The 17696-nt window shown below is 44.3% G+C and overlaps 1 protein-coding gene across 5 annotated transcripts in view; it reads right to left on the reverse strand.

Moving 5' to 3' along the window:
- Positions 1 to 10041: 10041 nt before the first annotated feature.
- IKBKB (inhibitor of nuclear factor kappa B kinase subunit beta) overlaps positions 10042 to 17696 on the reverse strand; it is a 54755-nt gene continuing 47100 nt past the window's right edge. For 4 of the 5 annotated variants that reach the window (XM_045535724.1, XM_045535727.1, XM_045535725.1 and 1 more), the window contains 2 exons: positions 15059 to 15186; positions 11356 to 12458 (listed from right to left, as the gene is read on the reverse strand). In XM_045535724.1, coding sequence (XP_045391680.1) covers positions 12224 to 12458; positions 15059 to 15186 — 363 coding nt within the window. In that variant the 3' untranslated portion in view covers positions 11356 to 12223. The other variant, XM_045535726.1, reaches the window with a different exon arrangement.

Here is a 17696-nt window from a genome sequence, read left to right on the forward strand (position 1 = left end):
ACCCTTTTTTGTATATTTTTCGTAAAAATTTTGTAAATATCTGTGTTTTCCCCAATTTATTCCTTGCCTCTTTATTCCTGCAGCTTCTTAACACCTTGAGTCCCACTGTCATTTAGATATATGACTTGTCCTAGTTTTATTCTGTTCACATTTTTTTATGCAATCTGTATTCCAGGCTACATACATATTATTTTGTTCTGCAGAATGATCACTCCTCATTAACTAAAAACGTGTTTGTTCATCTCTGAATTTTGAAAGTTATGAATGTAGGGAATTGTGGGATCATTTTTTATATGAATATTAATGACAACCTTTTAAAAGTTACTGTCAGAATCCCAGGAAAATGATCAATTCTCTATCCTTATATTCTTAGAACATTTGACCCACTTAGTCACTCTTGCAATAATTTGTTTTCAGTTAGCTTCTACGATACCACATGCTTGGGGTTTTCCTTTTTCCTGGCCAATCCTCAGGGCTGGGTGCACGTGCAGGCGTGCGTGTCTGTGTGTCCGTGTGTGCCGGTTCCCAGCTCCTTCACTTTCCAGGGTTTCTGGGAAATTGCTTCCCATATCCACCTTCCAGCCAGCTATTCCACCCTGTCCAGTTTCATCTGTTTAAATCCCATGTCTAGGCTTGAAGACTCCTGAATTCCTATTTCCAGCCTTGAGCTCCAGCCTCACACATCAGATTGTCGACTGGGTACCTCTAGTTGTTATAATAAGGTGTCCCAAAGATAAAATGTCCTAAATATTCTTGCCCCACGAGCTTCTCTTTAACTTTTCCCCACCTCAGTTAACAGCATTTTAATCCACTTGCCCTCAGGCCGAAACCCTAGGGGTCATTCTTAATTGCTTTCTGTTCACACCCCACATCAGCATAGCAGCAACTCTCATCTCATCTGCTCTGTCTCCAGCATACGTGTTCTGAATTGGGTGACCTGTCACCACCCCAGCTGCCCCTGCCCTCCTTCAGTCTCCCCTGATCTCCCGGACTACTACCATGGCCTCCTCAGCCGGCCTCCTACTTCTGCTCCTGTCGCCTCCAACAGTCCCCAACCTTTTTGGCACCAGGGACCAGTTTCATGGAAGACAATTTTTCCACGGCCAGGGTGGAGGCAGGGAGGTGGAGCTCAGGTGGTGATGCAAGCAATGGGGAGTGGCTGCATAGATGAAGCTTCACTGGCTCACCCGCTACTCACCTTCTGCTTTGTGTCCCCCTTCCTAAGTTTCATGGAAGACAATTTTTCCACGGAGGCAGGGTGGGGGGAGGAGGGGATGGCAGAGCTCTACAGCCCAGTCCCTAACAAGCCATAGACCAGTACTGGTCCCTTGCCCAAGGGTTAGGGACCACAGCCCTATAAAACAGGACAAGTGTGATCTTGTCATACATGATCTCAACATACATTACCCATTTAAATACTCTCTCACTGCACTTAGAATAAAATCCCAGCTCCTTTCCAAGGCCACAAGGCCGACTGTGATCCATCTCAGGCCTACTCTCCTGTTTCATTTCTTGCCACTTGCCATTTTGTTGTGTAGGGCACACGTTACGTGGGGCTGTATCTGGATTCTCTATTCTGTTCCTTTGATTTATGTGTCTGTATCTCCACCCATACCACAGTCTTGACCACTGTGTCTCTATAAGTTGTGAAATTAGGTAAAGTGGTTACTCCCAGTTTATTTTTTCCAGAATTATCTTAGCTTTTTTAGGTCTGTTGTCTTTCCATGTAAGTTTCAGGCTAATCTTGTCTGTACATACAAAAAGATTGCTTAAAATTTTATAGAAACTGTGTTACACTTGTTTAACAATTTGGGGAGAACTGACACCTTTAATATGTTGGGTCATCCAATCCAAGAACATGGCATGTCTCTCCATTTATTAGGTCATTAAATATGAAATGGCCAATTTGAATCAAAAGTTTAATTTATCATATCTCAAACAAGAAGCAGTAGAGTTCATCAAAGTGTGCGCCTAAACTATCGACACAGTTTTGCCATGTTAACAGTGGCTTGTTTATGCCAGCAGCAAAGAAGTCTGGAGAGTGAGTGGCAATACAATTGCAAAAGGCGTTTTCCACAGTTTGTTGAGAATTGAGTATTTTTCCTTGCAAGAAGTGGTCCAAAGCCTGGAAGAAGTGGTAATCATTTGGTGCATGGTCTCCTAAATATGGTGGATGACAGAGAGTTTCCGAGTCCAGCTTCTGTAGTTTGAGCAACATTTTTTGTCTGACATTTGGTCAAGTGTTGTCTTGCAAGAGGATTGACCTGTCTCTATTGACCAATCTCGGCTGCTTAATTGCAAGCATCCTCATCATTTCATCCAGTTGGGTGCAGGAGACATCCACTGTAACTGACTGACCAGGTTTCATGAAGCTGTAGTGGATAATACCGGTGCTGGACCACCAAACGGACACCATTAGCTTTCTTTGATGAATATTTGGTTTTGGACTGTGTTTGTTCACTTCATCTTTATCCAACCATTGTGCCAAGCACCTGCGATTGTCAAAAACAATCCGTTTTTCATCACATGTAACAATACGGTGTAAAAATGGTTCACCTTTATGTCATGACAGCAAAGAAAGGCAAGCTTTGAGACGATTTCTCTTCTGACACTGGTTTAATTCATGCAGTACTCATCTATCCAGCTTCTTTACCCTGCCCATTTGTTTCAAATGGTCCAATATTGTTGGACTAGTAATGTCGAATTTTGCTGCTAACTCATGTGTAGGTTGAGATAGATTTACTTCCACTACAGTTTTCAGCTCATCATTATCCACCTTGGTCTCAGGTCGTCCACGTGGCTCATGGTCAAGATCACCAGAATGGAACTTCTCAAACCACCGACTGGGTGTTCATTAGCCACATCCTTCCCAAACACTTTGTTGATATTTCGAGCTGTCTGCGCAGCATTGGTTCCACGACAGAACTCATATTCGAAAGTAACATGAATTTTTTACTTATCCATGGTTTCACAAAAATTGCTCTAAAAAAATTTGAAAGATAATAAGCCAAACCATTTGTTTGCAAGAATGAGGATGTACCTTCACAACAAAAATAAAACAAGAAGTGTCAAAGTGAAATGTTAGACATAGCAACTGTCAAACTTAGTACTTAAGGAAATCAGACATTTCATGCTTAACAACCTTAATAGCTCTTTGAATTCTGCCATCAGTGTAATTTTCAGCATGAAAGTATTGTACTTGTTTTGTGAGATTTACACCTAAGTATTTCATTTTGTTTCCAGTGATTGAAAATACTATTGTATTTTTAAATTTTGGTTTTCAAGTGTTTGTTGCTAGTATGCATTTTTGCTTATCTTGTGATCTCATTGAACTCATTTTTTTAGTCCTAGGAGAAGTGTTTTTGTGTATTTTTGTGGATATTCTAAATAAACCATTATGTTATCTGCAAATATGGATGGTTTTATTTCTTCCTTTCCAATCTCTTTGTCTTTTATTTCCCTTTCTTGCACTGGCTAGAACTTCTAGAACTATGTTGAATAGCAGAAGTGAGACTAGACATGCTTGGTTTCCAATGTAAGGGGAAAAGATTTTTTTTCTTTTTTTTTTTAAGAGACAAGGTCTTGCCATGTTGCCCGGGCTGGACTTAAAACTCAAGCGATCCTATTGCCTCAGCCTCCCAAGTAGGTGGGACTATGGGTGCAAGACATCAAACGCAGCTTTTTTTTTTTTATACAGGAGAAAAGGCATACAAAATTTAACATGCATATCACGGGGACATCACAGAATGATAACCCAATAACCAACCTAGTGCTGTACAGAAGCTTATATACCCTTTTTCATAGGGGAGAGGAGGAGATGGGGAATGTTGGCAATTGTTTTGAGGGGCAGCAAATAATTAGGGAGAATGAATGGACCTGGGAGGTGGGAGGCAGACATTACAGGAAGGTGAGAAGCAGAGAGGCACAAGAACAAAGGTGGTCTTATTATGCAGAAAAAGTCCCCCAGGTAATCTCTAAAGCCGCCCTCAGAAGAACAGATGAAAAGTTTGTCTGTGAGTGGTGATGACTCGCAGTCTCTCCTGTCTGGTGGTTGATCTTTCCTGGTTATTTGATAAGATCCCTAGAGAGGGGGTTTAAGACAATTGCACTTCTTTTAGAAAAAAGCTTTCTTGGTCAGATAAGGAAATTCCAGAGAGAGTCTCTCCCTGCACTTGTGGGGTGAACAAGACAGTTTAGAGGGAACTTGGTTCTGAGACACCTTCTAAGGCCTCTCAGCATGTCAAAGCTACAGTTTTTGTGGTTATTCTTTGAGCACCAACATTCCCATTTGAAACTCCCTAGAAGTTTCATACATTAAAAGCTGAGTTGGCAGCTGTGGAGAGAGAAATCGAGTTAATAGATGAGTGGCAAAGGATCCCATTAAAGCAGGCTCCCATTTCTGTGAATGGGCCAGTACAATTAAACAGTTCTGTCTCATTTCAGGAAATGGCACTGTATTAATAGATGGACCCTCAAAGCAGGACCTCTATATGATGCAGGCAAACAGATCTTTTAAAAAAATATATATGGATACATAATAGTCATGCATATTTATGGGGTACACGTGATATTTTGATACAAGCATACAATGTGTAATGATTAAATCTGATTACTGATGTTGATCACTTTTTCATATATCTGTTGGACATTTATACGTCTTCTTTCAAGAATGTCTATTCAGATCTTTTGTCTATTTTTAAATCAGATTTTTTTGGCTACTGAATTGAGTTCCTTATATATTCTGGATATTAACTTACTGCCAGATGAATAGTTTACAAATATTTCCTCCCATTCTGTATGTTGTCTCCTCGCTGTGTTGATTGTTTCCTTTGCTGTGAAAACTTTTTAGCTTGATGTGATCTCACTTGTCAATTTTTGCTTTGGTTGACTGTGCTTTTAACATCTTACTCAACAAATCGTTGCTCAACCAATGTCCTGAAGCACTTCCCTGTTTTCTACTAGTAGTTTCATAGCTTCAGGTTTTACATCTAAATCTTTAATCCATTTTGATTTGATTTTTGTATATGGTAAGAGGTAGGGCTCTAGTTTTATCCTTCTGCAAACGAACATCCAGTTTTCCTGGTACCACTTACTGAAGAGACTGTTCTCTCCCCAATGTATGTTCTTGGTGCCTTTGTCAAAAATCAAGTGGCTGTAAATAATGTGGATTTACTTCTGCATTCTCTAGCCTGTTCCACTGATCTGTGTGTCTGTTTTTATGCCAGTAAGTACCATGCTGTTTTGGTTACTACAACTTTGCAGTATGTTTTGCAGTCAGATAATGCGATGCCTCCAGCTTTGTTCTTTTTGCTCAGAATTGTTCTTTGTGGTCTTGTGGTTCCATATGAATTTTAGAATTGTTTTTTTCTATTTCTGTGAAGAATGTCACTCTTATTTTGAAGGAGATTGCATTGAATCTGTAGATCACTTTGGGTAGTATGGGCGTTTAAACAGTATTAATTCTTCTAATTCATGAACCTATCTTTTTCATATTTTGTGTCTTCTTCAATTTCTTTCATGTTTTATAATTGTTCTTGTAGAGATCTTTCACTTCTTTGGTTGTTTACTCATAGGTATTTTATTTTATTTAGCTATTGTAAAAGGGATGGCTTTCTTCATTTCTTTTTCAGAGTTTTGCTGCAGAATATAGAAATGTTATTAATTTATTTAAGTTGAAATTTTGTATCTTGCTACTTCAGTGAATTTATTTACCAGTTCTAACAGTTTTTTGGCAGAGTCTTTAGGTTTTTCTAAATATAACTTCTTATCATCTGCAAACAAGGACAATTTGACTTCCTCCTTTCTAATTTGGATGCCCTTTATTTCTTTCTGTTGTCTAACTGCTCTTGCTAGGACTTCTAGTATTATGTTGAATTTAAAATGGTGCATCCTTGCCTTGTTCCAGATCTTAAGGCTTTCAATTTTTCCCCATTCAGTATGATGTGGGTTTGTCATATATGGCCTTTACTGTTTTGAGGTATGGTATGTTCTTTCTATACCCAGTTTGTTGAGAGTTTAATATCATGAAGGGATGTGGAATTTTATCAAATGCTTTTCAGCATCTATTGAAATGATCATATGATTTTTGGTCTTGGTTCTATTAATATGATGTATCACATTTATTGCTTTGCTTATGTTGAACCATCCTTGCATCCTGGGATGAATCCCATTTGATCATGGTAAATGATTTTTTATTTTTATTTACTTTTTTGAGACAGAATCTTGCTCTGTTGCCTGGGCTAGAGTGTCATGGCGTCAGCCCAGCTCATAGCAACCTCAAAATCCTGGGCTCAAGCAATCCTACTGCCTCAGCCTCCCGAGTAGTTGGGACTACAGGCATGCGCCACCATGCCTGGCTAATTTTTTCTATATATATTTTTAGCTGTCCAAATCATTTCTTTCTGTTTTTTAGTAGACAGGGTCTCGCTCTTGCTCAGGCTGGCCTCAAACTCCTGACCTCAAGCAATCCTCCTGCCTCGGCCTCCCAGAGTGCTAGGATTACAGGTGTGAGCCACTGTGCCTGGCCTAAATGATCTTTTTAATGTGTTGTTGAACATTGGCCTGCAGTTGCTTTTTTCTGTTTTGTTTTTTTTTTGGGTTTTTGGTGTCTTTGTCTGGTTTTGATATCAGGGTAATGCTGGCCTTATAGAGTGAGTTTGAACATATTCCCTCCTCAATTTTTTTTTTGAATAGTTTGAGTAGAATTGATATTAGTTTTTCTTTAAATGTTTGGCAGAATCCAGCAGTGAAGCCATCAGGTCCTGGGCTTTTCTTGCGGGGAGTCTTTTTATTATTGCCTCTATCTTGTTACTTGTTATTGGCCCATTCATATTTTCTCTTTCTTCATGGCTTTATCTTAGAAGTTGTCTGTGTCTAGGAATTTATCCATTTCATCTAGGTTTTCCAATTTATTGGCATTTGGTTGCTCATAATAGTCCTTAATGATCCTTTGAATTTCTGTGGTGTCAGTTACAATGTCTCCTTTTTTCTCTCTGATTTTATCTATTTGGGTCTTCTTTTTTTCTGAGACTAACTAAAGGTTTGTTAATTTTACCTTTTCAAAAAACCAACTTTTTATTTCATTAATCTTTTGTGGGTTTTTTGGTCTCAATTTCATTTATTTCTGCTCTGATATTTATTCTTTCTTTCCAAGTTGGGTTTGGTTTATTCTTGCTTTTCCAGTTTTTTAAAGTGTATTATTAGGTTGTTTATTTGAAGTCTTGCCACTACTCTGATGTAGGCACTTATTACTATAAAAACCTAGTAGTACTGCTTTTACTATATCCCATAGGTTTTGGTATATTGTTTCCATTTTTGTTTCAAAACATTTTTAAATTTCCTTCTTAATTTCTTCATTGCCCATTGAACATTTGGGAGCATGTTGTCTAATTTCCATGTATTTGTATAGTTTCCAAAGTTCCTCATTATTTCCAGTTTCATTCCATTATAATCAGAAAAGATACCTCACATGACTTCAATTTTTTTGAATTTGTTAAGACTTGTTTTGTGGCCTAACATATGGTCTTATCCTTGAGAATGTTCCATGTGCTGATGAGGAATAATGTGTATTGTATAGCAAGTCAATGAAATGTTCCGTAAATATTAGTTAGGTCCATTTGGTCTATAATGTAGTTTAATTCTTATGTTTCTTTGTTGATTTTCAGTCTGGATCATCTGTCCATTATTGAAAGTGGGGTGTTGAAGTCGCCTACTATTATTGTATTACAGTCTACCTCTGCACTTAGATTAATATTTTCTTTATATGTTTGGGTGCTCTGATGTTGGTTGCATATATAATTATTATTAATATATCCTCTTGATGAATTGACCTCTTTGTCTTTATATTAAGATCTTCTCTTTTTAGAGTTTTTGACTTGAAATCCATTTCATTTGATATATTAATTACTGCTTTTTTTTCTTGTTTTCATTTGCATAGAATATGTTTTTCCTTTCAGTCTGTGTCTTTATAGGTGAAGTGAGTTTCCTGTACGCAGCATATAGTTGTGTGCTTGTGTGTGTTTTAATCTATCTAGCTATTCTATGTCTTTAATCAGAGAATTCTGCCCATTTACATTCCATGTTATCATTGATAGGTGAAGACTTACTACTGCCATTTTGTTGTTTTCTGGTTGCTTTGAAAGTCCTCTCTTCCTTTTTTACTGTCTTCCTTTGTTCATAAGTGATTTTATCTGATAGTATGTTTTAATTTCTTGATCTTTATTTTTAGTGTATCTATTATAGGTTTTTGTTTTTGTGGTTACCATGAGGCTTGCAAAAAAAAAAAAAAACTCTTATAACAAGTTATTTTAAACTGATGACAACTTTGATCACAAAGAAAAAACTTTAAAACTCCACATATTAACTCTATCCACCCCACTTTTTGACTTTTTATTGTCTCTATTTGTATCTTTTTATGTTGCCTCTTAACAAATGGCTGTCATTATTTTTGATAGATTTGTCTTTTAGTCTTCATGCTAAAGATATGAGTGGTTTATGTAAGACAGAAAGTATCAGAATATTCTGAATGTATCTGTGTGCTTACTTTTATCAGTGAATTTTATATCTTCAGATGATTTTTTGTTGCATGTTAGCATCCTTTTCCTTCAGACTGACAACCTCCCTTTAGCATTTCTCATAAGACAGGTCTGGTGGTGATGAATTCCTCAAGGGTGTTTTTTTTGGTTTTGGTCTGAGATAAACAATTCATTCGTAAGAGGCATTTCTATGGAATCAGAAGAAAAATAAAGATTAATGTCTACAGTAGTCTATAAACTAGTTTCTCTAGAGTCTGGAGGGCAATGAGGTGAGAAGATTCTAGATTTGGGTTTGAAGCATCTTTAATTGTAGGAGACAAAGGCAATGTGACATATTTTCCTGGACTGTAGTTGGAATCAGGTGTCCCAGTGAACTTTGAGTAGTTTATACATCAACGGGCGTTTATATATCAAAACTATTTATATATAAGTTGCTGTAATAATTTCTCCCAATTTTTTTCCTTTTTTCATCTGGGCTGGCTGTTTCTGGTCCCTTGGCTAGTGCAGTGGGTTGAATGGCAGTACCCAAGAAGGTATGTTCACATCTTAATCCCTAGAACCTGTGAATATTACCTCATATGGCAAAATAGGTGATTACACTAAAAATCCTGAGTGGAAATGCTTTTTCTGGAATTTCTGCATTGATCCTAAATCCAGTGGTGAGTGTTCTTATGAGACACACACAACATCTGACAGAGAGCTGCAGTGACGTGACCCTGCAGCAGACACGCAGCCACAAGGCAAGGGTTGTCTGAAGTCACCCGAAGCTGGAAGAGGCAAGGAACAGAATCTTCCCTGGAGCCTTCGGAGAAGGTGCCGTCCTGATGACGTCTTGATCTTGGACTTCTGGCCTCCAGAACTGTCAGACAATAAATTCTGTCACGGTAATCTGCTACAGTAGGCCGAGGAAAGTAACAGCTAGAGAGAGCAGGCTTTTCTTGATGCTCTTCTGTCTGCCCATTGGTCAACCCTTCCAGTAGCCCATCTAGGGTACATGAGACAGAAAGAAAACCCAGGGAGCTCACTGCCAATGCCATTCCCCAGATAACCACTGTCCCTGGACAGTCTCTACCTTTTGGTCTTCTTGTATTTGCTTATAAGTCCAAGGACTTTAGCTGTACTCAGTGAGAGGAAAAAGTGCATCTATTTCATCTTTTTGGAAGCAGAATTCCTAACTCTAGGGTTTTCACTTTTTCAATCAATGAGAATGTCCCAGCCATAAATTTCTTAAACCATTGCTTCAGCTGTGTCATTTCTTTGATCAAAATTCTTCTGTGACTCCCAACTGCCTACAAAAGAAGTCCATGGCCCTCAGCCCAGCATCCATCCCCTCCCCAACCTACCCCATCCCAGCCTTTGGGGTCTTATTTCCTACTATGTCCTTTACCAGGGTTTCTAAAACCAGGCTTTATCAAACTCTAGTTCCTTGGGATGTTAATAAATGTTACGTACACACATTGGGTGCGGGGGAAGGATCCATAGCCAAATGACAATGGTAAACTGCAGATTTATACAAAGTTAAGCCAGTTTCTTTATTATAAGACTTTTCAGATATTTTACCAGTGTACAATGTAAGTCTCCAAAAAGCAGTTAAAACATGAACTGCTTCTTAAATTTACTTGACCATGGAATGCATCACAGTATCTCCATGGAAACCACTTGGTGAGATTCCCCAACTTTCTTTTTCAATGAAACTCACTGTGTGTGATCACCTGAACTCCTTTCACACTCTTGCTTTTATATAAAAGAGGTGCTGCAAAATGTTGAAGAAGCAGCACTCCTGCACTGTTGATCCAGGCACTATATAATTTTATAAAATTTCCCATTACTTTAGTTCAGAAGTCCTACCCACAGGCATGGTAAAAGTGGACTGGGGAACCCAGTATAAGTGTTTGAGTCATGTTACAAAATATAGAAACTTTTTAAAATAAATCCATTTACTAATACTACTAGATGAGGGAGCGACAGGACAGCCCATCGCCCCACCCCCACGCAGATGTGTCTGGGCAAGAACTGTGAGCACAGTGGTCCGCAGCCAGTCACTGGCAGACCCCCTTTCCTTCCTGCCTTCTTCCCCATGACGATGTGCTCCCAGCTAATCTTTGGGACTAAAAAGAAGACAGCTGCTCTTCCATCTGGGCTACAGCGAGTCACTCTGTGGCTGAAAGGACCATGGACAGGCTGGGCATTCACTACGATTTTGCTACAAGGACAACCACCAAAGTAGTAGGTAAAAATAACACATGAGCAGCAGTGAAATGAAAACAGGAAGAGAGGATGGGGCCAGGCCAAGGCTGTAATTAAAATGTCTGTTTAGGAGAAGCTGAATCCAGATGAAACGCTAGCTGCAAGGTGAGAGGTGGTACGGGGATCAGGGTCTCTGGAGACCAGGAGAGGACAGGCTGGCACCAACTTTAGACTCTGTCCTCAATGACTTGAGTGAGACATCTGTCCAGTAATCCGTGTGGCAAATCGTACTGTGAGCACTTTGTCACAGCAGAGGAAGTAGCTGCAGTGGCTGTTCCCTGAGTGCTCGTGACCAGCACCACCCATCACTGTGTGCTGGGCCTCTGGGACAGAGACTTCCAGTGTGCAGACTAGGTGGCAGCGGCCGAGGGCCACGCCCTGAGTCCAGGGTGGAGGTCCCAGCTGCTGGAGAAGTGAGAGCTCTGTCTAGGTGCCGGAGACTGCTAGGACATCTCTGCAACAGGAGCCACCGTCAGCCCCACGAAGAAGGGTCAAGGCCCCCCCACGTCACAAGGCCGCTCCAGGCTACTCTGCTCTTCTTCCTCCAACCAGCTCCAGTCGAGAGTCTGAAAGTCGACAGCAAGTTAAAAAGACAGCGGCCACCGATATACTGCAGGCTGTTTTTCCTCTTCAGGAAGCAACCAGCATAATTTAGAAGTAAATTCAAACCCTTTTGTTAGTAACAGATTTGTTATTGCAGGACACCCTGGAGCTAAGCTACATGTTCAAAACTGTACAGAATCTTTTCTTTGGACTAGCTCAGAGGCTCTGAGATTTCAGTAGCCCTTGTGGCTCCCAGCACTTACTTATATGCTCAGGGCAGGCAGGTGGTACCAAGAGCTCATTTCGGCTATTGGTTTCCAGCCTCACCACGTGAAATGGCCCGAGGAGACCTCCTTTTCCTCTGGCAGAAGTGCAGGCAAGCAGTGAAAGGATCAAAATGTGTGGTGCCAGAAGAGCAGCGAGAGATGCAGAAAGCCCACAAGCCGGGGACACTCGACTACGTCAGAGGTGACAGAAATCAGCAGTGGTATCCCCTCCAATGCTTCCGAAAACCCGGGACTTAGGGGAGGTTAGCAGGTGACTGCATTAGCAGGAAAAGGCCATTTGCAGATGTAAAGGAATGGTTTAGGGTCCTCTCAGCAATTTGAGCTTTGTGTTAATGTACCTGTGTCTTGGCTAGGTTTTCTTTGGGTTAGTTTCCCCATAACTAGTACTGCCTACTGCGAAGCTGAGTCCCCAAGGCACAGGGCCTTGTCCTGCTTTGTCACCAGAGACCAGCCCAGCACTCAGCACACACAGACACTTGGCAGTGGCACAGAAGGTGCAGGTAGTGAAAGGCCTGGGGACAACATCACCTTCCCCATCAGGATTAAGTATTGTCAGGATTAAATAAGACAGTGCAATAACATACTTGTAAGTATTCAATAATACTAGCATTATTATACAAATGATAAAAAATATGTGCTAGAAAATCCCAAGTATATACTGAGATTGTGGGTAACACTGGGTTGCCTTTCCATTTCTTTCCTCTTTTGCTGCAGAAAGAAAGGACATGGAATAGCCGGGTCCACAAAGGCTGTTACCGTGAAACTCTGGTCCTGCCCTCTCACGGTGTCTTGCATGGCACTTTCTAGCTGGGTGCAGAGGGTGTGAGCTTCAGCAACCAGCTCCTCACTAAAGAAAATGATCAAACTATTAGAAAATGGTCATTGTTACTTATCAGAGCTGAACCACTGCTTCAAAATATGCTAAACAGCTTTTGACAACATTTTAAAAATGAAGTAACAATTATTTTCATGCTGAGTGTCTTAAAATACCATGTCACTGACCAGTGATTTCATTCACCTAGTTAATAAGCTCCTCCAGGCAGGACTACTGCTGTCCAAAATGGGAAAGAGCAAAAAGATCTCTGTTTAATAAAAAAGTTAGAAGTAAAATGGGCTCTTTCTGACTTATTAGATAGCTGAATTTAATTCTCTCCAAAGTGCCAAAATCCAATGATATCCCCAAATCCCGTTTTCCAATTTTTGCAATGGGAAAGAATACACCAAGCAATTTACCAGGTTTCCATAGTCCCCTGAGATCTGCTGAAAAGCCAGTTCTGGGAATTGTTTTACTCTAATCCTGATCTCTTTCTTTTCTACAATAAGAAGTGTGTGTTTCCTGCCAGGAATGGGTGACAGTGAGCAAAGGGACCATATAGTAATAATAAACCATCATCCTTCTCTGACCTCAGTTCTGTGACGTGAGAGACAAGACACCTGTACCCCTAAGTCTACTTCTCTAGAGCTTTGAGGATGTCATGGGAGGGACGATGCCAAACATGGGAAGATGGCACCCTGGAACTCCTCTCACCCTGCAAACGTGACATTCTGATGGAATGAACTCAGAGCACGTTTCTGCTCAGCCTCATCTACGGGGCTTCTAGCTAAGTCAACGGCTCAGTGCCAGCCCTAGAGAGAATGAAACAGGCACCAGGCCTCCAGGACAGCAAAAGAGGTTGGGAGACGCTAAGAATCTAAGGTCACACATGATTAAATACCAAAACAGGCTACAAACTCCCCAAGGCAAGAACAGGATTTTTTTTAAGAGACAGGGTCTCTCTCTGCTGCCCACTGGAGTTCCGTAGCAGGATCACAGCTCACTGCAGCCTCCAACTCCTGTGCTCAAGCGATCCTCCCACCTCAGCCTCTCGAATAGCTGGGATTACAGGCATGTGCCACCATGTCTGGCTTTTTTTTTTTTTTGTATAGATAGGGTCTTGCTATGCTGCCTAGGCTATTCTCCAACTCCTGGCCTCAAGCAATCCTCCCACCTCAGCCTCCCAAAATGCTGGGATTATAGGGTGAGGCACTGTGTCCAGCCCAAGAACAGGATTTTTAGAAGAGCTTTACTAGCCACGTGTGGTGGCACTTGCCTGTGGTCCTAGCTATTTGGGAGGCTGAGGTGGAAGGATCCCTTGAGCCGAGAAGTCTGAGGCTGCAGTGAGACATAACTGTGCCACTGCACTCCAGCCTGGGCAATAGAGCAAGACCCTAACTCTTAAAAAAAAAAAGATACTAATATAATTTACACACCTTAAAGTTCACCCATTTAAAGTGTACAATTCAAGGGTTTTAGCATATTTAACAGTTGTGCATCCATCACCATACCTAGTTTCAGAACATTTTCATCATCCCCAAAGAAACCTCATCCCCATCATCAGTCACCCCCATCCCGCTGCCGCCCCAGGCAGTCATCAATCCATTGCTGCACCTAGGGATTTGCCTGCAGGACCCCATAGAGCCCGGCACACAGAAGGCACCTGTGGAAATGAACTGGACACTAAACAAACCACAGGAAGAGAGCGGCCAGCGTGTATGGATCGCTGAGCCGTAAAGGAGGTAGGAGCAGAGGGGCCCCACAGGTGGGAGACCCCCCAGGGAGGACGCCCGGGGAGCCAGGGCGCGGCCAGCGCAGGGCTTCCCAGCCACTGCCCATGGCAGAGTGGCGCAGGGCTCGTTAGGCACAGACTGCTGGGCACCACCTCTGCGCTTCCAGTTTAGGAGGTCGTGGGTGGGACCCGAGAACTCGCTGCTGATCTGGGTGAGACTCTGGAACTGGGTTAGAGCAAGTGGTTTGTAAGAAAGTGGGCCAGCCTGGACAGGCCCGTGAGGTGGTCACAAATGCCTGAAAAAGCTCAGGCCTGACCCTCTGTAACGCAGGAAGCCACTATTCGTTACTGACCAACAAACAACCGGGTCTCTGATCCAGTACTTTGTGAAGGTTAATTGGCCCAGAGAGGGCCTGGCGGCAGGGAGGGCCAGGAGGTGGAGAAAAAGGCAGAAGCCCTGCCAGGGAAGGCTGCGCCGTCCTGCCCGCCGCCTGCCGCGGTCCAGGCAAGGGCGGGGGATGAGCAGGCGGCACTGAGAGGCGCCGGGAGGGTGGGTGACTCGGGCTGCTGGTGGCGGCAGCCCGAGGGAGCCTGGTTTGGGTGCCCCACGGACTATCACGGCACGGCACTGACCAGCACGCCCCAGGGTGCCATCAGCAATCAGCAGCCGGTAATCCAACGCTTGGATAAGAAAACTGTCCAGTTAGTGAGTTACAAGGGACCGTGAGAGCAGAATGTTAAGTCACTTTTGTCCCCACAGGGCCCTGCAGATGTGACAGACACAAAGAGAAGCATGTACAAATGTGTCAGATACTTGTCCACGACAAACACGCATTTCCATCCCTGGGACCTCCTGACCGGCCCCTGGACGCCACGCCTGGTGCTGCTGACCATGACTCACCTTTTCTTGGCTGACTCAGGTAAACTGCTGGGGGCTGCAGAGGGCTGAGACATCAGCTGACCAGGGTGACTCAGTCGAGAAGCATTCATGCTGTCCGGGCTGCCACTGACAGGACCTCGGACCTTGCTCTTAAGGACAAAACCAAACAGAAAGTTGACAAAATTTTGGAGCCAAGTGATGAATCAAATTTTGCAGTCACTCCACAGCAAATCCTCATGAGACCACCAGTCGCAAGACACTTCTGCTAACCCGCGAAACCACCAGTGTCCCCATGCGAGACAACGGCCAGCACGTTTCATCTCAGCCTCAAACGCGTTTCTGTGTCAGTACGTGAAAAGACTCCAAACGTAAGCAGGCTAGAGTGACTGCAGGTGTCTGTAGGCTTTATTTCATTAGTCTGATTCCTTTTCATTAGTTGATGAACTTTTACCAGTTAAGGAAAGGAAGGCGTTTTTACTTTTTTCCAAGGAGACTGAGACACACGAAAAGGGTATGAGACTTTCTGTGAATCACAGCCTCTGGGATACAGCTGGCAAGAAAACCAAGATGTCCTGACTCTGTCCTGGAGGTGCAGCCACTCCACCCCCAAGCCCAGAAGACCACCCCGGGCTGCTGCCTCGCCCGCGCCCCGCCTCTCCTCCCCTCCCCTGGCCTTCGTGGCAGCCCGCAGTCCTTCAGCCCCTCTCGGGCCCTCCCTCCTCGCTCCAGCTGTGGGACTGTCCTGGCTCCGTGCCAACCAGCCATCCTGGCACCCAGCTGTGCCTTCCCTGATTGTCCCCCCCACCCCCTGCAGAGATGCAGAGACGGGATGTCTGCCGCCTGCACTCCTGTGCCCCAGGCTCCCTCATGGCCAGGGACCCCGCCCCAGCCCTCCCTGTCCTGTGCACCCTGGGGCTGCTCAGCTCCCACCCCATTCCAAGGGGCCCTCACTGCCAGTGCAGAGGTCCCCCAAGGGCAGAAATCCACCCTCCAGCTGCCACTAGAGTGATCTCTCCAAAACCCAAATCACTGGGTGTGATCGCATCATTCCCACACGTAAGTCCTTTGGTATGACAAGAAAAGACAAATCCAACAAGGTTTCACTTCGGAAGCAGAGTGGCCAGCGCGGCCAGCCCTAGCCTGCCTTGCAGTGTCACCCTCCGTGACGCCCTCCAACGCCACGTCAGCCTGCAGATGGCTCCCAGAACACACCACACTCTGCCAGGCCTCCCTGCCCGCGACGCAGCAACATCTCTGTCCCAGACTGTCCTCGTCGCCACCCACCCCCACCTGACTCACTCACTGTTCAGCGGACGCCCCCCTGTGAATGTTCCTGTTGCTGCCGGACAGTCTGGATGTTTGACCCCCAAACCTCATGTTGACAACTGATCCCCGTGTTGGAGGTGCAGCTCCCCCGTGAACAGAGTAAGGCCCTCCCTGGGCAGGGGGTGAGGGGCTCTCACCCTGTTAGCGCCCGCAAGAGCTGGTTGCTAGAAGGAGCCTGGCACCTCCCCTCGCGCTGCCTCTCCCTGCGCACAGCGGCTCCCCTGCGTCCACCATGAGTGCAGCAGCCTGAAGCCCCCACCAGAAGCTGAGCAGGTGCTGACGCCTCACTTCCTGTCCCACCTGCAGAACCGGAGCCAAATAAACCTCTTTTTGAATAAGTTACCCAGCCTCAGGTGTCCCTTCACAGCAACCCTGCGTGGATGGAGCCACACCCTCGCCTCTAAGGCTGCAGCGAGTGTCCTCTGCTGCATTCCGACAGCCATGCTTACTACAGCCACTTCGTGGCACTTCCTGCCCCACACCGTGCTCACGCGTGTCCGTCTGTGCCCCTCACCAGATCAGGAACTCCGTGCCGTCGGCACACAATAAATGTCGAACGAATGCAGGCGGCGGATCAGGCCTCCACTTCCCTGCCCTTCTGGGATCTTTTCCACTTGGGCACCCTCCTCTCTCCCTCTCCTCCTCCTCCTCTCTCACAGGAGGCTGCATCACTCACCCTCCCAAGGCAAGTCCCTCACTCAAGCTGGTGGTCCCAGCTTTCCTGTTCCCAGAACCGTGTGCACTGACTGTCCCCCTGCCCTCGACACTGTGAATCTCCTGGCACACTGTCTCCTCCTGCTTGACCTACGGATACGCTCCAGGCTCCAGGAACTTTAAACAACACAACCCTGTGTCCTGCTCCCACCATGAGCAACCATATCCCCACTCTCCCCCCCTTTGCCCCTAAAGGCTGCTGATGACTCAGTGGCTCTCTTCCCATCCCCGTCAACCTCTCTGCAGCTTTTCACAACGGGGCTCACTGTCCCAGCAGCTCTGGCTTTCATGACAGTTTTCACCTGGCTCCTTTCTCTGCCCTTACATTCTCTCCCTTGGCATTCAGTGGAAGCACCACCACGTCAAGATGGTGTGCACAGGCTGGGCGCGGTGGCTCACAACTGTAATCCCAGCACTCTGGGAGGCCGAGGCGGGAGGATCGTTTGAGCTCAGGAGTTCGAGACCAGCCTGGGCAAGAGTGAGACCCCGTCTCTACTAAAAATAGAAAGAAATTAGCCAGACAACTAAAAATAGAAAAAATTAGCCAGACATGGTGGCTCATGCCTGTAGTCCCAGCTACCCGGAAGGCTGAGGCAGGAGGATTGCTTGAGGCCAGGAG

The sequence above is a fragment of the Lemur catta genome, chromosome 22 (assembly GCF_020740605.2).
Source record: "Lemur catta isolate mLemCat1 chromosome 22, mLemCat1.pri, whole genome shotgun sequence".
Lineage (NCBI taxonomy): Eukaryota > Metazoa > Chordata > Mammalia > Primates > Lemuridae > Lemur > Lemur catta.